General features: G+C 33.0%; 4 protein-coding genes and 1 long non-coding RNA gene across 14 annotated transcripts in view; 4 read left to right on the top strand and 1 right to left on the bottom strand.

Moving 5' to 3' along the window:
* The window catches only part of LOC114929674 (endoplasmic reticulum metallopeptidase 1), a 9,897-nt gene extending 5,463 nt beyond the window's left edge, over positions 1-4,434 (top strand). The window contains exons 15-16 of one of the 2 annotated variants that reach the window (XR_014926099.1): positions 80-362; positions 446-4,434. Coding sequence is in view for 1 of the 2 variants with exons in the window: in XM_029301288.2 (XP_029157121.2) it covers positions 80-244 (165 nt within the window). In the remaining variant the exon portion in view is untranslated. Of the gene's footprint in view, positions 1-79 lie in introns of both variants that reach the window. The other variant, XM_029301288.2, reaches the window with a different exon arrangement.
* LOC114929660 (uncharacterized) lies at positions 2,717-23,511 on the bottom strand. 5 transcript variants are annotated; one of them, XR_014926103.1, is made up of 6 exons: positions 23,160-23,511; positions 17,999-18,279; positions 12,046-12,250; positions 11,666-11,860; positions 9,709-9,942; positions 2,717-6,953 (listed from the first exon to the last, which is right to left on the bottom strand). It is a non-coding gene; the product is annotated as an uncharacterized LOC114929660 (long non-coding RNA). The 5 variants fall into 5 exon arrangements; XR_014926104.1 differs by having other exon boundaries at positions 18,053-18,279; positions 23,160-23,510; XR_014926100.1 differs by lacking the exons at positions 2,717-6,953; positions 9,709-9,942; positions 11,666-11,860 and having other exon boundaries at positions 11,883-12,250.
* On the top strand, positions 11,653-17,752 carry LOC146720423 (uncharacterized). 2 transcript variants are annotated; one of them, XM_085488672.1, is made up of 4 exons: positions 11,653-12,275; positions 12,567-12,754; positions 14,392-14,475; positions 17,689-17,752. In XM_085488672.1, exons 1-3 carry the CDS (start codon positions 12,148-12,150, stop codon positions 14,439-14,441), a joined length of 366 nt encoding a protein of 121 aa, XP_085344798.1. In that variant the 5' UTR covers positions 11,653-12,147; the 3' UTR covers positions 14,442-14,475; positions 17,689-17,752. The 2 variants fall into 2 exon arrangements, with proteins under 2 accessions (XP_085344798.1, XP_085344799.1); XM_085488673.1 differs by lacking the exon at positions 14,392-14,475 and having other exon boundaries at positions 11,662-12,275.
* LOC114929658 (uncharacterized) lies at positions 18,058-21,987 on the top strand. Its single transcript, XM_029301242.2, is given in 9 exon segments — positions 18,058-18,186; positions 18,549-18,783; positions 19,075-19,211; positions 19,308-19,529; positions 19,614-19,796; positions 19,929-20,057; positions 20,146-20,344; positions 20,441-20,458; positions 20,461-21,987. Coding segments are annotated over 9 exon segments (1,311 nt in total). The 3' UTR covers positions 20,520-21,987.
* The window catches only part of LOC114940905 (zinc finger TRAF-type-containing protein 1 homolog), a 6,595-nt gene continuing 4,177 nt past the window's right edge, over positions 23,475-25,892 (top strand). The window contains exons 1-2 of one of the 4 annotated variants that reach the window (XM_085488670.1): positions 23,475-23,602; positions 23,925-24,468. In XM_085488670.1, coding sequence (XP_085344796.1) covers positions 24,205-24,468 — 264 coding nt within the window. In that variant the 5' untranslated portion in view covers positions 23,475-23,602; positions 23,925-24,204. Of the gene's footprint in view, positions 23,603-23,634; positions 23,855-23,891; positions 24,469-25,892 lie in introns of those variants that run through there. The other 3 variants (XM_085488671.1, XM_085488668.1, XM_085488669.1) reach the window with 3 other exon arrangements.

The following is a 25,892-nucleotide window of genomic DNA, read 5'->3' as shown; positions in this document are numbered from 1 at the left end:
TCTATCTTTCTATATTTCTTCATCGTATCGAACATCACGTATTTTGTTTATCCATCTCAAATTATGCGTATATCTCTAGGTTTCTACTGCGCAAAAAGGCCCGTGTTTGTCGATCGCGTCAGTCGGACATTTTTTACACAGCGAACACCAAAGATCTTTGAGATTTAAGAAATTCTTGGCGCAATTTCCATCGTGGACTGTCATCACTCCCTGGACAGCGGCGTATACGTCATGGGAATTTTAACGAGAGTGACATTAAGATGCGATAAGCACGGACTAAAATGCAAAGCAATATTGTCCTACAGAATAGAACATCTCTCGGATTAACAAAGAAGCCTAATAAATTAAATTGCGTTTTTGAGGTAAGATTGAAACCTGATAACGTAGATATGTAATATCGCTTAATACTTAGATTTAGTCTTTAACATTTCCTAAAATATTTCAGTATCAAAGAACGTTAACGAAATACAGTAAAGAATGAAACGACGATTTGCGTTCTCATTCTGAGTTTATATAAATTTTTTACTAGCGTATTATATATATATATATATATATATATCGTTAACAGAGACGATGTCAAATTAGCCTAAGATGTTGATTTAGATTTAAATTATATAGAAAAACATTTTATCATTACGTATATACATATAGTATATACATTTAAAAAAAGACAGAGAGAGAAAAAGAGATATAATATTTGCCCAAATGCTTTCAAAAGTGATAGAGCTACGATCATTTTTCGTAGAAAAACGTACAGTAATATTGCATATCATAAGCACTAACTTTTGGTTTTATAATTTCTACAAATATTTAACAAATCAAAATCTAGAAATCGAATTATAACATATAGAAACTGTGATTGCATGATATACGCTCTCTTAGTATATTTCAAAGTTACACATTTAAATATTGATACTAGTTCAAATTTCAAATGATAAATCAATTACTAATTGCATGATTAGCGTATTGAACATGAATTACGCATGAACTGTTCGAAATGTTTATAGACTGTTTTATGCTTTCGAATTCCTTAGATTCGTTAGTTTGAAAATTCACAATTTAATCAGTCATAACTGCTATTTGGCACAAAATACAGCTCAATGCTATCGAACACATCATATTTTCTTCATATAATAGACAATATAATTGACAAGCGAATGTAAAAATAGTACTTTACATTTACATCGTAATATTTAGACGCAGCAAATAAAAAAGTTTCTTGACATATTAGAAAATTAAATATATGGGAAAAAATTTTATATTTTGAATAGTATAATCGAAAAAGCACTAAGATAACATTTTTTTAAATATACGTATGTATGTGTGTTTATGTATGTACACATATACAGACACATACGTACAGAACGTGCTTAATACATTATATATTAATATATTACATTCTATTCTTAGATTTGAGTATTTAATTACACTCTGCATGCAAGGAATTTAGAGAAATAGTATCCAAATATTGTAGGAGAACTTTCACCATTCATGCTCTTTGTAATCAATTTATAAATAGATTACAATTTCATTCCCTCTTTTCCTAGTTTTAGAAATAGATTATAGAAATCTACATTCTTAATAGCATATCAAAAAATTGAGACTTGACACGAGTATCCCAGTGTAATTTTTTAATGACTCTTTTACATAATAATTTAATATTTTGCATTTAGATGCTAACTGCTCTTTATGCCGTAGTTGTAAACAAATACCAAGTTTATCTCTAATTATAAATCCTTAATTTCTTTATGCAACTTTCTCCTCAATGAAAAAATAATTTTTTCGCCTATATTAAATGTTTTCGATACATTACAAGCTTCTTTGTACACACAAAACATCCACATTTTACGATATCACACTTTGAACACAATACATTCTGCATCCAATTGTGGGCCACTGTATTCATACATGACAATTAAGAATCATTGGTATTCTGATTCTTCTAATATTCTAATGTGATCTTGGCACGATTCCTCTTCTCCATCTCTTTCATAAATCACAATTAATATCAATTGACGAATACATTCTACGAATAATGAACACTACTTAATAATACCGATTAGCAGGATGTCCAGTTTCTATTTCCATAACAGTTAAAAGACTATGATGCTTTGCTTACGTAATGAAATTTTTGCCACAAGTCCATTGGCATAGTTAATTGCTTGAATGTTTATGCCTGTGCCGCAAGTTACTCTATGTAACTTACCGAATTATTCGTTGTACTTGATAAAATAATATATGACGAATATAAATTATATTGCGCGAAACTTCGCATTAAAATCTTTCGCGAATAGGAAAAGTTATCTATCAATATTAGTGATAAATAGTACAACGCGCGCGCATATTTCATTATAAAAAAATAATAGTTTTATATAATATATGAATCAAAATTTTGTAGTAACAAAGTAGTAAAATATATTTAACGGCGAGTACGAAAAGGTTGAAACATTTACGTAATATATTTTTTATGTAGTTCAAATTATTTATCTTCAACTGTTTTGTTACATAATTTACGTTTATCGTTATTTACGTTACGTTACGTTAATATTATTAAAAAGATTAATATATATTTTTATCTATATATATATATATATATATATATATATATATATATATATATATATTTATTTGTATTATAATTATTCTATATTCATAACTTTGACTGCTTTATCTAATTGTTCATATTAATTCTCTTATACACATGGTACATTTTCAACTTGTTAGCTAATGAAAAAACGTTCAAAACTGCACAAATCTATAATTACTTAATCGATATGCACAAAGTTAATAAGCAATATCTCACAATTTAATAGCAGCTATATACGTCATTTTTTATACAACGGCTTGAAAGATACTGAACTTTTTGTTATGCGTTTCTATTTTTTTACACATTATATATTGCCTACATGAAAATGTATCTCTATGTGTTCTGTGATTCTTTAAGCAATCGCTATTAATACGAGAGCTTTTTTATCGCAAAGCGAAAGATGTATGATGCGCTACATTAACAGGGTTCTTATTTTATTGTTAAGAGTAAAACGAAGTTGAGTAAGAAAGAATAACGCAGTTTTCTCACTATTCTTTGTTTTTGTTAAGAGAATTCTATGTTAACGTTCTCTCTCTGAAAGGGCCTTTCGCATTAATCTTAGATTGTACTTCGCGACAACTTCGTTTTACGCCAAATACCGGCCAAAGGATCCATCCATTGTGCGTGACATACAATGTTGTAATCGTTGATAATTCGTTTCTGTTATTCTGTTGTAGATAAAAATAAAAGCGCCGAGTCCACACACTTGTTAAAAAGTTGTATGAAAGAAGGAAAGAGTTGTTGCTTCAACGTATATTCTATTGCTTAATTTATTTTACAAAAGTAATAATGTTAGAAAATTACCAAAAAAGTTACGAGCAATAAAATATACATTAAAATGACACTTCTTTATACAACTTTTTTTTAACAAACGCATGTATTATGCTCGCGCATAGACGTGATTCTTAACAAGAAACTTTTACTTTAGGATTTTGGGTATCCATGGGTGTTCACAGGGAGAGAAAAGAGAGGACATTTGCTCCCCTTGAAATCAGTAAAAAATTAATTTGTTCTCCTTTTGAATAAACACTGGAGTTTATTTGCATATTTAATATAAAAAACAATGAAAATAACAAAAAAAATAAGAAAAAATGAGAAATAAAAAAAATTTTAATCAAGCTCCCCTTGGAAAAAATCCTGTGAACGCTCATGGTAATATTTTTATTTATATATGATGCATACAGCAAAAATAAACGCACTTTCATGAGCCTATTGGGAATTGATCCGGCTGTTGTTAAGATCCGATAATCGGAAGTATTTTGGATTAAATAAGAGAGGCTCGAATATATATAGAACGTCTCGTAAATTATTGCGCGAGACACAATATTGTATCATTTATAATACGTGCTTTTAGCGATAAATTGCAATAGGCATATCATGGACTTTAGTTCAAGCGATTTAACGTTCGATAAGAGAAAAAGAGAGAAAGAGCGAAGCATATAATATATAGTATAATATATTGTTTTGCTGTCACGCAATTTATTTATACACAGGCATATGTTCCTGCTTGCGTTGAGCATTACGAATATATATGTATATATAATATATATATATATATATATATATATATATATATATATATATATATTGCGATACTGTTACTTGGCAGTTGTTGTTACATGATTAAGAGATTATATGAAGAAGAGGAAATAAAGAGAGTTAATGATACATTTGGATTTTGTTGACGTTCGATCATTAATAACGATGACTAATCTAACACAACATCTCGCACAAGTTATAAATTACGAAAATTTGTTAAGTAAGTACATAGCTAAATCGATATGTTAATTACACAAAACTGTACCTTTTTTTTTTTTTAAGAAAATTATATTTGTTATATAAATCAAGTTCTTTCGATATTGACTCGCCTAAATGATCGTTGCGCAATTTTTTTGTGTCGGGCGTTTAATCAATACAAAATTGTCTTTGGTTACTCAACGAATCTTTTGTTCGAATCGAATCAATTTCCTGTTTCCCGAGGCGTATATACTCTTCAACGATTGTCACAACGATCGCGTTATTTAAGTTTCATGATCGCATTCGCGTAACGTGCGGGGATTATACAGGCAACAATAGTCAGGCACAGAAGAAGTGCATCTTATACGATGTATCGTTATCATAACTTTTCAAATCATCCAGTAGAAAAAAATCAGAGTATCGTTAGTATTTTTTTCTAATACAATTTATAATATTTGAACTACTCATATACATTAATATGCTGTATTTATAATTATATATTTTTTATAAAAAAATTATGACGGAAAGATTATATTATTATTTATACGAGATTTGTGCTTATTGAATTCTTTTGGCATTTTCCATGGCTTTTTTCACGGGAATGACCAGATAGAGGACCGGCGAAAGCCCGGTTCTCTCGTGTTTCGTAAGAAATGTGTCAATATTGACGCGCCGGCATCCTGTAAGGCGAGAACGATTTCCTGGTTAAAACGATTCGCGGCCGCTGTGTCACCGCACTGATCTCCGCGTCGTGTCTGAGGTACGATTATATATAGATTCGTCGAGGTGCGAAGGTAACACGCGAATTTTTCCGAATATATTATTGCAAATAAAATTAGAGAATTTATATTATTTTTGTGACTAAGAGAAGAAAAAGATATCCGAAAATTTTGTGAAAATTTGTGCGCAGTTAAAGTGATCATTATATAGACACTACAATAAATTTGAAAGATCTTGAGGTAAGCTTTTCTAGAACTAACTATGTATTATTTTTATATGTAAAATCTTACGAGAAAAGAGAAAGATTTAGCGCTAAAATAAATCTGACTTTCTCGTATACTGTTTTCTCAAACCAACGTTCGATCGGCATTCAATTGGCATTCCTCGTATCGAACAAGTTAAGAATATCAAACCTTTGTGCCGATTCATAAACATGCCGACAGTGTTATTACTTTATCACAGAATTCATTTGACGTTTGATTACATATGCCCGATCGCGATAAGTCTTATATGATATCACCGCGATAAAGGAGAGCCTTTTCAGTGCCGAGTCTTTCACACGAATTAAATAAAATTAAAAAAAAAAAAAATTCGCATTTATGAAATTGATGAATCTCTCGTCTCGTTCATTTTCGACATAACAATAAAATATGGCAAAAAATTCTCCTTTAATCTCTCGCAGTGAAGCTTTTATAATTGTAATACCTAATTTATAATCCTTTGGATTGATAAAAAATTAGCATAAGTATACTCGAACCGCAGACATGTTTCGAAGACAGTTCTCGATGATGAGGTTGACTGAAATACTGATTCTCGCAGAGGCGACAAGCTGTCGCGCACGAGACTCGTCGCGAAGGTTCCGACAAAACGATAAAAATGTTACATAAGTGCACTCGCGTCTTGGTCGCAACGCATACATCCACTTAGGTGCATCCTACGTGAATTAAACAAGAGCTGTCAATTGACAGGTCGCCGTGTGCGCGTGTCCCGAAAAGAACAATGTGTCGCTAATTGAAATTAAATAATCGAAAAAATTATCACCTGTTAACGTGAGCATCATTTTGTGCGTGTGTCATTGCTTCTACAGCGACCCACGTGATTCACAATAAGGTGAATAAAGATCGTAAATATTTCGCGACATTTTTCGTGATCTGATGATAATCGACAAATGACAAATTGCGTTGCTAATTCAAACTTTTTTCGCTTAATTCTATTATTATCTAGTGTAATTGTGCAATTGTGCTCGGAGCAATTTATCCGAAAGTTCCATAGGAAGAACGTATATACATATATAAGTGCAATTACAGATGCCGCATGTAGATCGAGAGTCGGCATAGGAGGTCTACATTTCGCGCTAATTGAGACACTGCGCGCAATTATGAGCCGCCTGTAAAACAACCTGTTGACCGCGGGATATCGCAGGTGCGCCGCATTACCACCTAAGTCTCAACTGGAGTTAATTACCGCAAAGATTACCTTAATTATTGACGCGCTAATAACTAGCCGGCCTGCGAGAGACTTGTGCGAGTCTTCTCCATCGGCAGCGTCGATCTCGGAAGATCCCGATACGCTTCCGTGCTTAATGACGTTGTTCTTACATCTCTGATTTCAATCGTCATCATATTCAGCTCTCCCTCTTTCGCAGGTTTCTTTCCGCCAATTTTTTCTTTTCTCGCCAACGCGATGAATCCCACAACGTCGCGCCCTACAAAATTCTGTAGCTGCTTGTTCTGCAATTAGCATGTGACTGGTCGCTCCGGTGTAGCAGAGGTGTTTCGCGAAGTCCACCTCATTTGCACGGCCTACTTCCACCTTCCAAGATTCTCCGGCGTCTTACACGAATCTGCCTTCTTCTTCCTCGGCTTATCAATGTTGTACATTGTTTCGGTGTGAAACAAAATGACTATTTCTAGAAATAAAATATTTTCCATTAATAATACAATCATATTCCATTGTTCGCAAAGTATTACATTAGCAAGAGAAATCTAAATTCTACATCCGGATACGTTGGATCATGACATCTTCGTTATACTACTTCCATTTTATCGCGACATATCATTTTCATTTCATTCGCGAAAACCGCGAATCGACAAATTTTTCAGATCCTACTTAAGAAAAAAAATATATTTATATATGTATATCGAATATATATATATACAAGCACTCGTAATCGCCGAATATCTCGAACCGGATGGAAGGTGTAGAGGTGCGTTCCAGCGCGAGCGTATTCCGCATATACGTGTTTCGCGTACAAATTAATTGTCCCTTCAGTGGGGCGCACTTTTTTTTTGTTTTCTTTCCTCACTCGGTGAATACGGCACCGACGACGACGATGGCAGTTGTTGTCATTGTTGCCGGCGATGACTTTCTCCGGAGGCGACTTCTCGGCGTGCTTACTAATTGTCTACTATATAACGCCCGGGAGGATAGCAAAGTTATACTTCGATGTACAATTAAAGAGTCTCTTATGTCCAAACCGGGTTTTAACAAAATGTGGAAATTATAGTTGTTAAGTTGCGGTTTTTCTTGAACGCGATAATCTTGAAGCAATTATTCTACAAGGTGAGTGTCCCGATCAGTCAATTATTTTTGCAAAAATAAATAGTATTAAGAGAACGCGAATATAACAATATATAAAATTTATATAAAGTTACTTGTTGGTGCACGCAAAATAGAAATTCCTCATTTTTGAATGTTTAACAATATCTCTCTTTCTGTTATAATTATCTGTTTATTTTAAATAATAAAATAGAATAAATTTAATAAGCTTATAATAATAATTTGAATATTTATATACGAAAACTCACTTCAATGAGGAGTTTGTGTACAATTATCAATTACCCGAGTCTCTATATAATATATTTTGTATATAGTTGTATTAAAATAATCTTTTCAGTTTACGATTGGAATACGAAGTGTAACCTTTAATAGCGCATCAAACGTATTTCTTTAATATATGCGCGATTAGAATTACGGTATATATATGCATATATCGTACGATTATAGCGTGCTGAACCTAAACATCGCAGGGTGCCAGATTTGAACAGCTGTTGGATAACAGCTAAGAGCAGACAGCAGGTATTTTCGCTACCTGAAGACGTTCGGATAGAAAGCACATATAACAGTACCTCGCAAAAAGTATACATTAAAATAATTTTATTTCCTATAAATATTGAGAAAAGATTTTTCTCTCTCATAAATCGTGTGGAAATTTTCAATCATAAAGTTCGACATAAAATCCTGGCTAATTGCTCTAATTAAATTTTCATGTAAAAAAGAGGTGTAGACTGATTTTATTGCGTAGTGTATTCGAAAGAGTTAAACGTTGCGTAAAACGTACAGTAGCTTTTTGAAAGACGTCGTACGCTGAGATTCGATTATTTATGACGTAAATAAATTCGTTACATTCCTAATGTACGAGGAATAATCAATGAGGCAATACAAAATACAATATGCTACTGATACTACTGCTATATTGTATGTGCATGTATGTGTATTGAGACGAGTATTTTATTTGTTTGAGATTTTAAAGAAGAAGATAAATTCTTATCAGAAGGAAAAAATGAAATAAAAATTATCAGAAAATTCTTTTACTTATTATATTAATTTTACAATATTTGTCTCGAAAAATTAGAATTCCTTTCGATAAATAATATAATCAAGGATTGAAGAGATACGGTCGTTGAATACGATTTTGATTTTTTGCGGTTTCTGGAACAACCGATATGTAAACTTGGTTCCCTTCTCCGTGCTATAAACATGAGAAAAATAGACTCTACGCCAATCATCACGACCGTCGCGAACCAACATAAAAAATCGCACGACTAAACCATCAAAATCCACCGCGAAGCCGCATATACCGATTTTAATATCCACGTTTATGATGCCACTATGATGGAATGATAATGACACCGGTCTAGGAAAAAAAAGATGCGCGCAAAATAAGCGCGAGTGCCCGTCTATGTACACAATGGATATGATATCATCGATCGGTGCTCGGTATTTGTTACACGGGTTACGCGTGATCGGCATGAAAAAATCAAGAAGACGCCCGCCGAACGATTTGGTCGACCGGTTCTTCGCCATATCCGGCCACCGACAGCCGCATCGTTGATCGACTCCTCCGCGAGTATACGCCCGGTACCGGAAGTCACGAAGAACATTAGGATCCTGCGAACGTGCATAGCGTGTGGTACGTGTATATGTGTATATATGTATATATGGATGAGATTCTCATTCCAGCGGGGATTGTTAAAAGATGCTTTTTTGGGTGCATACTTCCGGTTGAAAGCCCTAACGCTTAAATTATCGTTGACGGAAGTATCACCCTGTTGCGCAAGTTATAATAATCAGCTTTTTATTTGCGCGAAATCTCTCGAACGAAATTGCGATTAAATAAGTTAATCTTTACAGTTATCGATTCTTTTAATGTTTACCAACAAAATTGTCGAAATTAATTATGGAAAGATTATAATTACATGCATGAACATTAAGATTAATGTGTAATTTAATAATTTAATTCTTCCGTCAACGATATGCAATATAAATTGTGCTTCCGATCGCTTAAGAGTTTATCTCTTGTTATTGTTATAGGGAGAATAATAGAAAGAGCGATGATTCGCAATGAAAAGAGCGAAGAGTGAAAAGAGGCCGGTTCGAAACACCTTGAATCCAGCCAATGAAGTAGGAAGGTAAAAGACTTCGATCCCCCTCTCAAAGGTGCCGATGCGCACAGGTACATGCACGTGTCTTTATGTCCATGTCTTCGACGCCCACGCTATCAGTTCTTTGGCGAACCTCCAGCCTCGTACAGGTGCAGGTGCCTTCGGGATTCATAAAAGTGTCGGAGCGGCTCCACCATGTCCCGCCATTGCCCGATTCCGAATTCTCCAATTTATCTATAAAAAATTCTTGTTGAAACATTGCGATCCTCGGATTGAAAACGCTTCGTTGGATTAATTTTTTTGAAATTATTTTCTTTTTTCTCTTTCTTCCTTTTTCTCCTTTAAAATTGTTAAGGAAGTGATATGAGATTGGTGAACAATTGGAAACTTCAGAATATCATTAATAACTCAAGTCGTAAGTACGCTAAAAATTGACAATTAGGTTTCTTCGATATATTCTTATTAAATGAAACTAAATATTATTGAATTTTTTTAATAAGATGAAATATTTTGATATATATATAATATAAATTTCGAATATTCATGCAATGCAAATATAATACTTTTCTTTCTTAGATTAATATATTTTTTATCGATTATTTTGTATTTTTTAAAATAATTATTTTATTAAACACACGTGTTTGACAGGAAGAAATAAATATATCTTATCTTGAAATATAACTCTTATAAAATCTAAAGAAAATAGAGAAGTTAATTGTGTATGTAAAAATTTATATTTAGTTACGATGTAAGTAAAAGAGAAAAAACTTCTCCGATTATTTAAAAAACATCTTTTATATCTTACGCAGTTAAATATATATAAAATGATCTCTTTTTCTTGTATTTATAACTGGACGTCTAGGAGGCAAGATGTCGGCATAGCTGATATTGTTTGAAATTCGGCTGTGTCACATCCAGCCAACCAAACGGCCAGACGACAGCGTGAGATTTTGTAATAAATACTTGATAATTTAACATATGGAATTTATCAAGATATCTTTCTAATATAAAATTTCTGAATAACTATATCGAGCGCATTGTGCAAGCTGAAGAAATCTCGAATCTCTATATATATTAGTGTAGTTTACGAAAAATTAATGAAAATTTTAAAAATTCGAAAATTTATCTTATTTTAAAAACATATCTGTATATATATTTTCTTTTATATATATATTCTTAAAATCAATTATAAAATTATTTCTTTTATGTCTTTTTTTCTCTGCCTTGCGCTTTTGTTGTCGTATAAATAACTTTTATAAAGTTAACTTGGTAAAATTAATTTCGACGTAACTAGCAATTTTATTCAATAAATTCACGACGTTTCGACCATTTGGTTGTGGTCCTTATCAAGTGACTCCGTTGACGTCGTTAACAAAACATCATGGAGATGAGAAGTGTTCCTCTTTTAACTATTAATTTTAAATAAGATCGGTTTTCTGTTGTGCTAATCGCATTTTAATTGATGGAATTCTCACTTGATAAGGACCACAACCAAATGGTCGAAACGTCGTGAATTTATTGAATAAAATTTCTAGTTACGTCGAAATTAATTTTACCAAGATTATTTTCACTACTAGCGTCCAATATTAATTTTGATTGATTTCATAAAATTGTTATTATACATTTAAACAATTTCATAAATATAACTATTAAATAATATGCAATCGATAATTATTGTTTATGTAGATATATATATATATATATATATATATATATAATTATAAATTAGTAACTAACTCTTATTTTCTACTTTCTGATGTAGCATGACATATTTTAACATAAAATATTTTAAACATATTTTTCTATATTTTTTTCCACCAAGAAACTTATATAGTGTAATAAAAAGATTTATTTTATTGTTCATCAATTTGTAAAGTAATATTTTCTTTAGAACTTATCTACTATATGTCCATATTATATATAATTTTTTTAAGTATCTGTATATCTGTTTTTTTACCTGCTTTATGTTTTTTAATATCGCAAACGAAGATTTTTCCAGTGCAAAATAATATATGTTAGTTGGAACGTATCCACCATTGTTAGGAAACAAAGACTCCACGGATAAATTTGACATTTGAGAGAAATTTCCTGAAGATGACGATAGATGTCGCATCAATAGCCGACTATTAGGCGGAGGGAAAAGGAGGAGAATCTGGAAAGAAAAGAAGAGAAGCTACATTTGAAAGGATTAATTTGTACAGGTTATGTTGTGACAAGTGCAAGTTACATTTCATTCCCTAACTCGTAAAGTACATAGAATTATATACAATTATTCTGAAGAAATTTAAAGAGAAATTTCTGAAGAGAGTGAAAAGGGATAATATAGAATTATCATACCATAGCTCATTCGTGACTGTAGCACATAATAAATCGTAGAGGTTATGACATTACATCGGCCACGACTGTTCGACGATTTTGACAGTTCATGACACACGACACATGTTCACGACGAGAATGAAGGAGTCCAATTCCAAGGAGATCATCAATTTGCTCGATCTGTTATCGGACAGCAATTCTGACAGCGCCGATCTGATCCTCCCACCTCAAAAAAAGAAGAAAGTCAAACGGTTGGTTTGTTGACATATTCAAAAAATTGATGTCTGTATTTCTACTTTTGTATATAAAATATATAAAAAATAAATATATTATATACACATATAATTTATGTATAAGTATATATGTGTATTAATTTATATTATAATTATATATTTAAATTTTATACATATATTTATATATAAAAATATATATGATTATATATAAATAATAATTTGTACTTTATAAATAAATAAGAGATTGGACAATTAAGATCGTAGCTTCTTAAATAAAAATGCAATGTTTTTTAATTTACATAATTACAGGCGGCAGAGATCACGGATCTTGTCTAGGACAAGCCATAATAATTCTTGTGGATGTAATAAGGCGGGTATACGCGTTGTGTCTCTGTGGTTGGCGGCAATATTAATCACATTTTGGTTAATTGCATTATCTTGGCTGGCAACTATATTGTATGGCGAGATTAAGAAAATGGATATATCCTTAAAGTCAGGTAAATACTACTTTGAATCGCATAACAAGCTTATTATCTGGTAAGTAAGAATTGTCAATTGAATTGTGTCATGCACGAAATTAAAGTGTGAAAGGTTCTAATTAAATCTAATTGCATTGAATATCATCCGCTATGTATATACTTCCTATCTCTTTCATTATACTTCCCTTTTTTCTTTCATAATCATTGGTCATATATTGATGTATAGAAAGTCAAATCTTTCATTTTAATTTAAACGAACAATTATATGATATATGAAAATTCCAATGAGATAATATATATATTATAAAAAATGTGTGACTTACTCAAATTAGAAAATCACCTTAATCATAATAGTTACACATTAATTTTTATTCTTTGTTTATCTTGTCTAAATTTATTTTAAGAACAGGTAAATCTAACTTATTAAATAGATAAATTTAGCGCGTAACGTAATATAATTATTTTTATTATCATTTTACCAAAATTATGATCAAAATCATACCTATCACTTTTCTCGTATACATAAATTTAATTCGCGCAAATCATTATTATATAATTTAATTAATTTAATCACTATTATTATATCATTCATCCTGCAATTTTTCTTAGGTGATTAAAGAGGAATTGTACTAAAAATCAGCTGATAAATAATGATAATAACAATCAACAACTTTGACTCGCGACGTTATCAAATTCGGCGCGGCGGCGCCGTTTGAAATTCCCTATGAGCCGTAGATGCATTCTTATCAGAGAGAAACCCCCCAGCGGACCTCAGTCGCCTACCAACCCTCGGCCAGTCGATATCAGACGACGGCGCAGCTGGCAAAGTGCCGCCGTTTTTATGATATCGCCGAGCTCTTCGTCGCGAATTTTCGTCGCGTGTGCCGAGGTGTGCCTCGTGTAATTCTATTGTTCGCCTAAGCATCCAGACGGAGAATAAATAATCCGAAATCGGCGCGGATCTCTCGTCAGGATCATCGTCGGATAAGCGAAAACGCCACCGCCGTCCGCCCGTTTCCGTCCGTTCGCGCGGCAATCGATTAGAGAATCGCTTCTATAATTCATCCCCCTCGTAGGTCAAGTTCTGCATACATGAGAGCTCTCGTCTCTCCCACTCTTCCTGGTCCTTCACTTTTTTTTCTTCCTCGAATCCCTTTATTTCTCTCGCCGCGCGTTATTAAAAATGGGAGCTGCCGGAAGGACGAGGATAGGATTTGACTAAATGGAAGAGAATGAAACAATTTGAAGAGCAAAATTAACATGGGGAGAATATTAATTGCTTAGACAAATATAATCTTAATGCGAGCAAAATTAGAAAGAAATCGTTTACAAAATACATTAGAAAGCGGTGAATTGGATAAGGACTGAATGAAGATTAAACCTTCTGCGAGACGATTATGAGGAGCATAAAAATGTCTGTTTAACATTAACATAATTTTGCATTCGTGGTCTGTATAAATACGACCTTCTCCGAGTCTGACTTTTATATTATTCGCTCGATAGCCAATAATAATACAATCGCACGTTCAATGTCAACATGATCGACGTCAAATGCGCACGGCGAGAAAATACAATACAAAAATTCACGTCACTTTTTTTTTATTCTATGATTCCTACTGGTCTCTTTTTATTTTTTTATTCTTTTTTTTATTAAGATGGAAGGAGAAGAGTGGAGGACAAGATACACGCGATTTATCATCGTTAAGTGCGAGAACGCGACTGTACCTCTCACTATTGACGCAAGTGCAATAAATATTTGAACACACGCACATATATAGAAACGCTGGCTTCTCGAGTTGACATATCGTCGATATATCTCGCTTCCGTGACTCTTTCTTCTGCTTTCGAAATTTAATTAACGTATGCTCCGATATTCGATTTCAGATACACGCTCTCATAGTCGATAATAAATTATTAATTAGAGATTACGAATTTAGAGTTAATCTTTTCCGGTGGAAATAATTAGGAAAAAGTTAATTAATTAATTTATATTTTGTTCATCGCCTCTTATATTTATTTTATTTAATTTTAAACTATTTTTTGTTGTACTCTTTAGTATATTTGCAGGATTGTCTTTTATATAAATTAATGCTATATGACACTAAAATATTTTTTTTCGAGTAATTAGATATAAATAATTTGCGATAATTTATGTGAAAATGTATTAATTTACATGGAAGATCCTAATGAAAAAATTCCACGTGTATAGAAGGAAATATTAATTAATCGCGATGAGATCAACCGGCTGCTATTATGCGATAAAAATTTTTGCGCGCGAACAAATGATTAAGTACCGGCTTAATTAACGGGTTATTATTAATCGCGATGCGTAATATGTTACAGATACATGTGTTTCTTTCTTCGTTTGCGCGTTGTCGTATCCTTCGAATGTGACATGCAATAAGCATTTCAAAATACTGCGAAAGATATACACGCGATAACACAGAGACGCAGTCACGCAACTTAATTATACTAGATTAACGAAGAATATTTAGTCATCGCGAACGTAACGAATTAAACGGAATTAATGACATTAAAGTATAATCGGATGTCTTCTTTTTGTATATGTTATGCGACAAAATTACGTCTCTGTTTTCGTCAACTCTGGAAAAATCAGCATATTTGCATATCTTCGTATTCATCACAAAATATACTCAAATATTTCGAAACTATCGCGTGAATGTAATTCTTTTGAAGTTTTTAAAAAAAACTATAATATGAACACGTGTCGCGACGTTACATAAAGCTAGTGTCACTCTTCTGATCACCGAATTTTTCTTATATTTTATAAAGTTATAGCATCCCTATAAAGTCATAAAACATATATAAAACCGCTAATTTGATTAGCAATAAAAGCTGCATATTAATTTTGAAGACTTCTTAATCTTGTGTTAATTTGATTAAATCTTTCAATTAAATTACTATTTTGTTAATTGAACATATATAAGTATTTAAGTCAAATATATACGTTTTGTTAGATGTGTTATATTATATTTAATTTAAATATTAAATATATATATATATATATATATATATATATAAAACTACTGAAACTATGCGTGCTTACGACAAACAAAATTATACGTTTTTTTCCTCTCTCATATCGGTATCTTATCGAGCTCAGGGCCGCAGACGTAATTGTGTCGCCGACATCTTTCCGTTCAAACGACCGTCGTATCATCACGCTAGAAGCTCTTTAAATCTCTTCGATTTAATAGATCGCGGGACAAACGGCCTTTAAACGGCCTTCAAGCGAGAGAATATCTTTTTGCGAATGTAAATTTTCGATACTTCACTGTAATTGGAGAATATGTAATTTTATTAGTTCAATATCAATGCCAACGAATTTAAATGTCAAGATAACGCTATCGTCTCGGATTTAAATGATTCGGTCTCAATCGCGAAATGTGTGTGTGTGTGTGTGTGGAAACAAAAAGTATAATTTTTTTTGCGGCTCACAATAAAACATTAATAATTTATTACGGTCTCTTGCTCTCTCTCTCTCTTTCTTATATCTAATTAATTTCTAAAGTTAATTTCAAGACTGTAATTCTTTGAGATTATAATTTTCTCTTTCGCCTTTAGACGACAATTTGCATTGTGGATATAAATTTGTTAAAAAATAAGTACTCTCCACAATAAAATAAAATGTCAACTCTAAAATAGATCATGAAATTATTAAATTGCAATATTAAGTAGTATTAAATTTTGTTAAAGATACAGACGGTAGATTGTGTTCGGCAAGATGACGAAACATGGAATAACATTTCACATTATTATATTTATTGCTTTTACTAGAGAATTGTAAAAAAGAGCCTTGAAAACATTAACGCCCCGACAACGATTGCTCTTATCAGTGGGTTCTGTCTGTCTTTTCGTCGTCGTCGTGGTCGAGCAATTTCTACGCTGTTATTCTCTCACTTGAAGGCATAATAGTCGTCCGCGTGCACCGGTAAGATCTCTTTGATGACCATGTGTCACGTGCGTTCAATTTAGTGCCAGCTTTCCGATCGCGTGCGCGATTCACCTGCTGCTACCGCAGACTACCGCGGCTGGCAAAGTGTCAGCCGGCTGATAAAACTTCAGTGAGGGATATGTCGGTGCGATGTTCGGCACGTGCGAAGTACAACTGTTCCGCGCCTGTGAAATTCGGAATTAATATTGAAATTTGTATATACATTTATATATAATCCGCATATATTAAAATCTGTATAATTCCAACGATGTAGGACTTCCGCGACACGTAATCACGTGAAAATAATCTATCCGGTTGGTGACAATAGAAGTGATTGATGTAACCGTTTCATTTTTTTTTCGTACATCTACATATATAAAAATTATGTAATTCTGCGCCGAAATTATACCGGTTTCTCTCTAGCTTTTTCGGAATTATGATGTAAGAAATAGTGGTGCGGTTTAATCGCGACGTATTGTTGTGTATTACTTATCGTGTGCTGCTATCTCTGTGATAATAAAATACTAATTACGTTTTAATTGAATTTATTATGATCTGGCTCTTCAGCTGTAAACAATTGGCGAGTCAGTAAAATAGTAAACAGGTCTCCCAATTATCTGTAGTAAAGTAGCTTCGTCAGTTAATTAAAATTATATTTCTTGGATCGTTCGCGATTTTTTAGAATCCATCGACGCTTATAATTTTTGCATATAGTCATATCGAATTATAGTTCTGATATCTACCTAGCTCAATCGTGCTATTAATTCAAGCGCGCTTATCAAAAGTTATCTTGAGGAATTATCTATTGCGTTAATGTGTTTTATCTTGATAACCCACTACGTTTTTCAACGACATTTGTGTTTCTCAAGAACCACCGAAAGCACAATTTTTATAAACACCAGAAACTTTGTCTTAAAAAAATTTTGGTAGCAATAACTCAATCATATCACACACAATTATTATATTATTCATCAACGACATGAATCACATGTTATAGATATATGTGGCGCGTTTAAGATTCAGACAACGAAAACTCCAAATTAATTAAAGTGCGAACTGACAAGTTCTAAGAGTGCGAAAGTCGAAGACGAAAATGTAGACTAATCGTGAGGTTTCTCTTCAAAAGCCTTTTGATTAATTCTCGTGAGCAGCTACGTTATTTTGAGACATTGCACGAGTCTTTCTCTATAAGTGCACGCAGTGCCGTTTTTAATCGAACAGTTGCTCAATATTGACAATGATCGATCAAGGATTCCACGCGATGATCGTGTGGTGTTCAGGAAACGCCAGAAGTGAAGTGTAAATACCTGGGGAGAAGTCACGCCGAAGATATTCTAAAAAGATAGGTGGCGTGGTATTACTTGAAATGGACTCGGTGGCAGTGACGGTGCCGCTTCGTCAGCCGATGAAGAAGATGAAGAAGCGGAAGGAGCTCGACGCTCTTGCACCGGCGCACGCCGTTTCCCGTCGAAGTTCCGGCAAACGCAGCTCCCAGGTGATTAATAATCCAGACAAATTCTCGAAGACGGACTCTTCATTGCGATAAGATATCCAGGAATGTCAGAAACATCAACAATTCCTCAACAACCTGCAAGCATACAAATCAATTAACTGATATACTCTCTTTTCCGCGAATTCATTTGATATACATACTGATATAAATATCGATTCAACCTGAAATTGAGATAAAAGAATGAGTCACATAAGAATAGATAACAATTGAATAGAGAACATTCTGTTTTGTCTAACAATGATTAACATTATAAGAAGAAAGGATAAGAAATAATAAAATATTGTTATATAAAATGTTGCGAGTTGATTTTCTTTCAATTTGTTTGTTTTTCTCATCTTTCCCAGGAGTTGTTAACAGACAGCAGCGATGATCGTTCGGAGTACTCTGGAATACTCCGGAACGTTTCTACCAGAGGCGGTCGTAAATGCAGAGGTAGACGAGGTCGAGGTTGTCCTGGATTTTTCAAGGCTTGCAACGCCTTTTTGGCATGTGCCTCCGTATTAGCGACCGCTAGTTTAATATGGCTGTTCATCGACGTTCGTCAACAGCTTACCGCTCTACGAACCGAGTTAGACCAAGGTACTGGTCTAACATTTGCAAAGATATATACGGCGACATGTTTCGTGTGATTATAAATGATTGATTTAAGCTATGCATTGTGGAAGAAAAAAATGTGTATTTAATCGAAAATGCAAACGTACAAATAAATATGAGCTCGAAGTGTCACTTACATTTTTATATCTCTGTATTTAATATTATGAAAAATAATTTTTGTAAACATATTTTTAATTAGAACCTTTCATACAGAATATTTAAATTTAAATTTATGTTATGTTAATGTACATATATAACTCTGTCGTAAAATTACAGTGATAGCGGGCAGCGAAGGTGTGCCGGATGCTTTGCAGAAATGTCATTCGTTATCGAGAGACCTTCAGAATAATCAATCGATTATTTTCGCCAGACTATCTGATCTCAAACAGCAAATAAATAATTCTACGATACAGGTAAAAATCGCGCGAGAGTAACGTCGATTAATAATCTGATCCGGGATATTGGTAGAGATGACTCATATGCTCTTTTTCGGATCAATACTTTTGCAGCTGGCACACATTCAACAGGACTTGCATAAAGTGCAGGATTACTTCCAAGCCGCGCCCGAAATGGCCAACTTGCCGAAACGCTTAAATGAACTGTCAGCTAGCGTCGCGACCTTCGGTAGTCAAATAAGAGATCTGGGAGCTACGGTGGACACTTTAAAAGAGACAAATGTAAGGATACAAGATGCGCAAACTGCTATGCAGCAAAACGTCAGCAGTATTAAGGTAAAAATCGATATTAGAAGTGACAATTATTTTCTAAATATAAAAATATTGACAAATTAATTAATCAAACGTATCTGTTTTTAGCAATCTATGGTAGAATTGTCGAATGTCACTCAAAAGCCTCAAATTTTGAGTACCGACGAAACGCAAGTTAAGACTGACAAACTAAACTTTACAATATCACATTTAATGAATAATCTAACGCATATTAACAAAACCTTGTCGAGCAAATTGCAATGGGTTGCCGACGATCAAGATGAAGATCGCGTAAGTGTATACTGTCAATTTAATAGCGTGTACATATATACATATATGTGTGTGTGTGTGTATATATATATATATATATATGCTTAGATAAAATGTATCGATCATAAATGTATATATGTTTCATATGTGAAGAGAAAGCTAGTCTCGCTTCAAGAAGCAACTGCAGCCATTAACACGACAGTGATGTCTTTACAAGGAGAATGCGTTAAAGTATCTGAACAAACTTCCGTTTTAGCATCAATTCAACAATTAACGGAAAAGGTGTGTATCGAACGCTTTTAAAGATCCTACTGAACGATAATGTTTAGTTAAACTCTTTAGTTATTAACATTAATAATGATTGACGCAGGTGAACGAGATACGTGCGACGGATGTAGAACTAATCAATAAATTCAAGCAATTGGAACAATCGTATAATGGATTGAAAAATTCCACCAGCATAATGTTCGCGACTCTGTCTGAAATGGAAACTCAACGAGTCAGCAAAGTTAAACTACCGGAGTCATTAAATAGCGATGTAACAACAGAAACGGATCGTGCTGCGACAGGTGCGGTAAAGCCATATGTAAGATCATAAAATTATAAGATTTTCGATTATAGATTCACGAATATATTGTAATTTTTGTCGATCCATCAATTTACAGATGTAAACGATATTGCTCAGAACAGATTCTAAATGACAAATTGAGAAATGGTAAAATCACGTATACAGCGCGTATGTGAAATGGAATAAACTTTTTCTCGAAAAAAACTAATTTTCGAGAAGAAACTTTCACGTGGACGAAAGTTATTTTATACACAATCTGACGAAGCTATGTGTATTTGTAAATACTAATAAATTAAGTATGTTATATAATTCTATGTACATAGAAAGAGACTATTTATGATATCATACACATGTCTCCAGTATAATAATCTACTGGAGTTTACAACTTATGTGTGATTGATGGAGACTGTGAGCGTCGATTATAGCGTGAGAGAGGCTATTTATGCCGAGCAATAATTACACAGCGTATAAAAAACATTACTGTTAATAGAATTGAATATTCCGTATTCTAGATTATCGGAGAACAATTAGGTACGTCAATTCTTAAGCATGACATAGCGAGAGAGAGAAAGAGAGGATATTTCAGAAATACTATGGAAAGTACAAAATTGACAGCCGTCTAAAATACATTCTCGGTTGTATAACGTCTAGCAAAAAAAAATTATTCATATTTAAGCAATGATAAAATTGTCAAGAGTTTTTTCTACTCTTCTACGTTTTATAGAGTAGCTACTGTAAATTTTTTTCGAATTTTCTGATATAACAAAATTTCTCTGATACAACAGAATTGCAGAGAAAACTATATACAAAAATACTAAGTTAACAAATAGCAAAGAGTGTGATAAAGTGATAAAGGTGTAACAGTTGTAACATTCCAAGTACATAGTTAATTAAACTTGATTTTTGAGATTGATAAAATTGGCGAAATCTGTTTCTATATATAATTTTTAATAACAAACTATATTTGATTGAATGCATCATATACGCAATCAAATGTAATAATTAAATTAAATATATTAATTAAATATATTATATATTTAATAATAAATATAAATATAATTATATAATAATATATTCTTAAATATATTATTATATATATATTAAATATATTTAATTCATTTAATTAATTATGTTAATCTTTTGACAGCAAATAATTTTTATCAGTAGGTAAGTAGGATGTATTATAGTAGTTTAAACAAATTTTTTAATAAATAATAATCATTATTTTTATATCTATTGATAGTAATTTGTGAAAGATAAACAGAATAATGAGCTTTTCGAAAAACTTACAGTATGTCGACTCTTTAATCACGAAAAAATGAATTGTTCGTAATCAAATCCTTATGTAATTGTATAATCAGCGTGAAAATTAAAAAGTATTCGCATATAATTATTTTGTGTGCAGTTTCTATGTACAGAAAAATCTACATGTCTTATTTACGATTTTATTAATATAGTGTATCTTTCATAACGTTGTGGAAAATTGTTAAATAAACATGTGTTTAAAAAGATTTGATTATGACATTCTCTTATTTTTCGGTGTGCAAATTTGAGAAAATAATTATATGCGAATACATAATATGAATTGGCGACAGCAATACTAAAGTAAATTAATAAAAAAAACTGACAAGTTGAATTAATGTAGCTAAAGCGATATAATTTCTTGTATCCTAAAAATTGTGCACATTTAATTCATGAATTAGACTATTTCACGAAATTCACTTTAGAACGAACCAAACAATAGTTAATAATTTGTATAAATTTATAAGAATTCATATTTATATTTGTAAAATTGCATGAAAGAATTTCTAATTTTTAAAATTCCAAAATTACTCTATCATACTATCTCTAATAAATGACACTATCTCAATTTAAGAATCGAATAAGACACTGCAACAATTTTTTTTTTAATTTCCCGATTGTAAAGATTTAATATTTTTTACTTTACAATAATAAAAATTTTCTTTTTAGTTCTTTTTTTTCAAGGAGCATAGCTTTTTTCGACGTCTCGTAATTTTTATATTGTGTATAAATATTTGTGGTTAAAAATAATTGTGTATCTACGAAAGTAAATACGAGATCGTGATTATACTTTGGAAAATAATATTGATTTACATTTTGCATTTAACGCTGAATATTGATATACGATTTAAAAAATTTTTTTATATTTTTTTTTATTTGCGCTTGTATCATATTAATTTTATTTATATATTTTTGTTGGTTTCTATAAGGTTATATAAAGTATATATATTAAATTCATATTTGATATAATTATGAAGACAAAGAATTATATAGATATATATATTTTTCGGAGCTAAATGCCAAGTGTAAAAATTAATCAAAAATGCGTCATAAATATATCTTATTATAAATTATCATCAAAAATTATTATTTTACTACTTGCATATAATATTATATACATATTCCTCTAGAAATTTTTTTGAAGTAAATAAATTTACGAAGGAATTATTGCATGCGCAAAAAATGTTGCGTCCATCGAAATAGACAAAAATGACGTTTATTCGATCACTGACCCCGCATAATTATAAAATGCACGATTTTGTTACGATAAATATATTCAATTGGTCGATAATGAATCATATAAACAGCTCTTTATTTCGAATAATTTTAATATTCTCTCACGGATCAAAAGGAGGTTATTTTTACATATAAATTTATAGTTTCTCACACCAAGATTTTCTTTCTTTCGTCTGACTAATTAAGAAAATGTACTGTATAAAAATACGAATAATATGCGTTTCATTTTCGAGCGTGAAATTACGGATTCTGTAAACAAAGCGCGATTGAAAACTCACGTATCCCTGCCGGAGTCGTCCCACGACGGCATAAACAAAGCAGCGTGGCGTTCCTCGATCACTGACCCCTCCAACGCGTGACGTGACGCGTGCCGTGTCCGAATGACGAGCGCAGAGGAATCGCGCGATCGATCGATCTCCAGCTGATTCATCGCGCATCTCTCCTCGCTCGCGTCATCTCGCGCGCGAACTGTCAGAAATTTGCGACTTTCTACGCGTGACGTAACGCGTGCGCGCTCGATCGATATTAATCGATCGATATTCTCGATCGATTGTCTATCGATTCTACATCTCTCCCTTTCGACTTTCGTCGAATTTCAGATGTCAAAGCATAACCTCGCGGAATATGTCATGTACGTATGACATCGTTTAGAAGTATTTATAATCATTTATATTGTTTGAAGAATTATACAAACGTGGTGTGTGTAAAATGCGAGTAAACGGTACTAAATATATATATATATATAATCTTTTCGCTTATCATATATTAAAATTTACACATTCTTTAGCGATAATGCGAATTGATTAATTATAATCTATTAAATTATTTGTACAAAATTCCCTGCTAGCACAACATAACCGAAAGATATTTTGAGAAAATTCAGAGAACATCCAGAGGATATTCGAACATCACGATGTTCTCTGAATGTCTTCGGGGTATGTGTGCTGTTATATACACCTACATCTCTTATTAAGTAAGTCATTGAAAGAAGAAGAAAATTAGCCTTGCAGTCGCTGAAGTCAACATCCGTCTTTGTTCGCCAGGGAGTTCCGGCCATGAGCCCTGCTAGAGCGAAAAAGGGCCAGCTGGAACGAGAAGAGAAGAGAGAGAGAACTATCCGGTAGCAGCCAGCGTAGTGGAGGTGGTAGTGACAGGAGGGGGAGATCGAGTGCGCGTTTATATTACGTCAGGTCAGGGAGAGAGAGAGAGAAAGAGAGAGAGTGAGAGAGAGACGGAGGAGAGACAGCAGACCCAGACCAGGCGTCTCTTTGACATCTGCGCATTTCTCGCGCTCGCTCAGGGGAAAACTCCAAAACAAGCAACATGGCGGACCCGAGCAACGAGCCTGCATCGTCGAGCGGCGTCTCGGAGCAGGTCGCCGCGACGACGGCGGCCACCGGCCACGCGACGCCGATCCGCGAGGACCTCGACAAACCCGAGGACTTCCACGAGCCGGACAAGAAACGACGTAGGACGACGACGCGGGCCGACGACGCCGCCAAGACCGAGCAGAAGTTGGAGCACCGCCTGGGCGGTATCCTCTGCTGCGCAGTTTGTCTCGATCTGCCACGAGCGGCCGTCTATCAGGTAAGTCTCTCCGTTCGAGGGATACCTAATCGTGTCTCTCTCGTCGCGCGTCGTCGTCCTCGGAAATGTATATCATTCAGGATGTATAATATTGTTATTCTTTCGGTCTCGCTGGGGTCCGTCTTTTAAATCGACGTGGCTCGTCGCGAGGCGTTCCTACGTTAGGATATAATTATTGGACGTATATCGCGCCCCCACCTTCCTCCCCCCTTTTTTCCCTCCCCCTCTTTTCCGTGACGACCCTTCTCGTCGATCGATCGATGGGTTTACCAGATACTAGGAAAGTCGGTCGGTTTTTTAGACACGATCGTGCGTACCTATGACACACAATAATAGTGCCATTCATTTGGCGTGCAAGCACCCATGTGCAAGCCTTTGTTTATGTGTGTATACTTGTACATATGGGGGAGAGACATTCCTCAATGGGATCTTTTTAAAGGCGCGTGGAGCTCTTTCTGCTCGTCTTCCGGAGGACGACGCGTTATTTTGTTTTGACAGTTTATTCTGGAAAAATATGTATATATTTTTTTACACACAAGTACTTGGTAAACAGATAATTCCCAGATGGCAAGGGTATACGTCATTAGACGTTAGAATGACATTTAATGTTTAATGACGTCGGTTTGCTACTTGGGTTCTTGCGGAGAAATCTCTGATGAAGAATTTATATATATATATATATATAGTTATATATAAAACCAACACAATATTTACATCATGTCATATTATTACTATTTTATATATTATTTGCAGCAATTTTCTCTTTTCCTGCTATGCTTTATTTTTTTATTCAATTTATTACTAAAAATATTGTTTTCTCTCTCTCTCTCTCTCTTTCTCTCTTTCCGTTTTTATTTTTCTGTTTTTTTCCGCTATTAACAAACTACAGAGGTTTAATAATCTAGATATGGAATGTTAGTAAATTATTGAACAATTGCATTTTTTTAATAATATTTTGTTGTAACAATTTTTAATCAATTGCGATGTAATATGGATCTCGGTATCTCAAGTTGCATTTCCTTATATTTTATATTTAACTCTATTCAATATTGATAATTAAAATAAAACAAAATAATCCTTACATGTGATAGTACAGTCCCCTATTCTATAAATTGAGCTTTATACACAGGTCGAATAATGAGTTTGTCTAATGAGACAAGTTTGTCTACGAGACATGTTATAAGTTTTACAGGTAGGTAACTTTATATTTTTTTCTTTTTCCATGAAGAAAAATGATATAAAGAAATGAAATGCGTCTTTTTTTGTATGTATACGCAGATAAAGTTCTTTTCTCACCTGCATATATATATTTATATATAATATATATAAAATATATATAATATATAAAATATATATAAAATATATATAAAATATATGAAAGAATTTCTTTGACAAAATATTATTCATAGACTTAATATATTAAA

This window comes from Nylanderia fulva, unplaced genomic scaffold, assembly GCF_048542155.1.
Source record: "Nylanderia fulva isolate GAGA-0341 unplaced genomic scaffold, ASM4854215v1 Scaffold7, whole genome shotgun sequence".
Taxonomy (NCBI): domain Eukaryota; kingdom Metazoa; phylum Arthropoda; class Insecta; order Hymenoptera; family Formicidae; genus Nylanderia; species Nylanderia fulva.
Note: the sequence above shows the minus strand (reverse complement) of the source record. Positions and strands in the feature narration are given on the sequence as shown.

Excerpts from the sequence above, each read along its gene's own strand:
- LOC146720423 (XM_085488672.1), top strand. The coding sequence starts at position 12,148 with ATGTTCACGACGAGAATGAAGGAGTCCAATTCCAAGGAGATCATCAAT. Across the intron at positions 12,276-12,566 it reads AAAAAGAAGAAAGTCAAACG|GCGGCAGAGATCACGGATCT; the intron begins GTTGGTTTGTTG and ends ACATAATTACAG. Across the intron at positions 12,755-14,391 it reads GGATATATCCTTAAAGTCAG|ATGGAAGGAGAAGAGTGGAG; the intron begins GTAAATACTACT and ends TTTTTTATTAAG.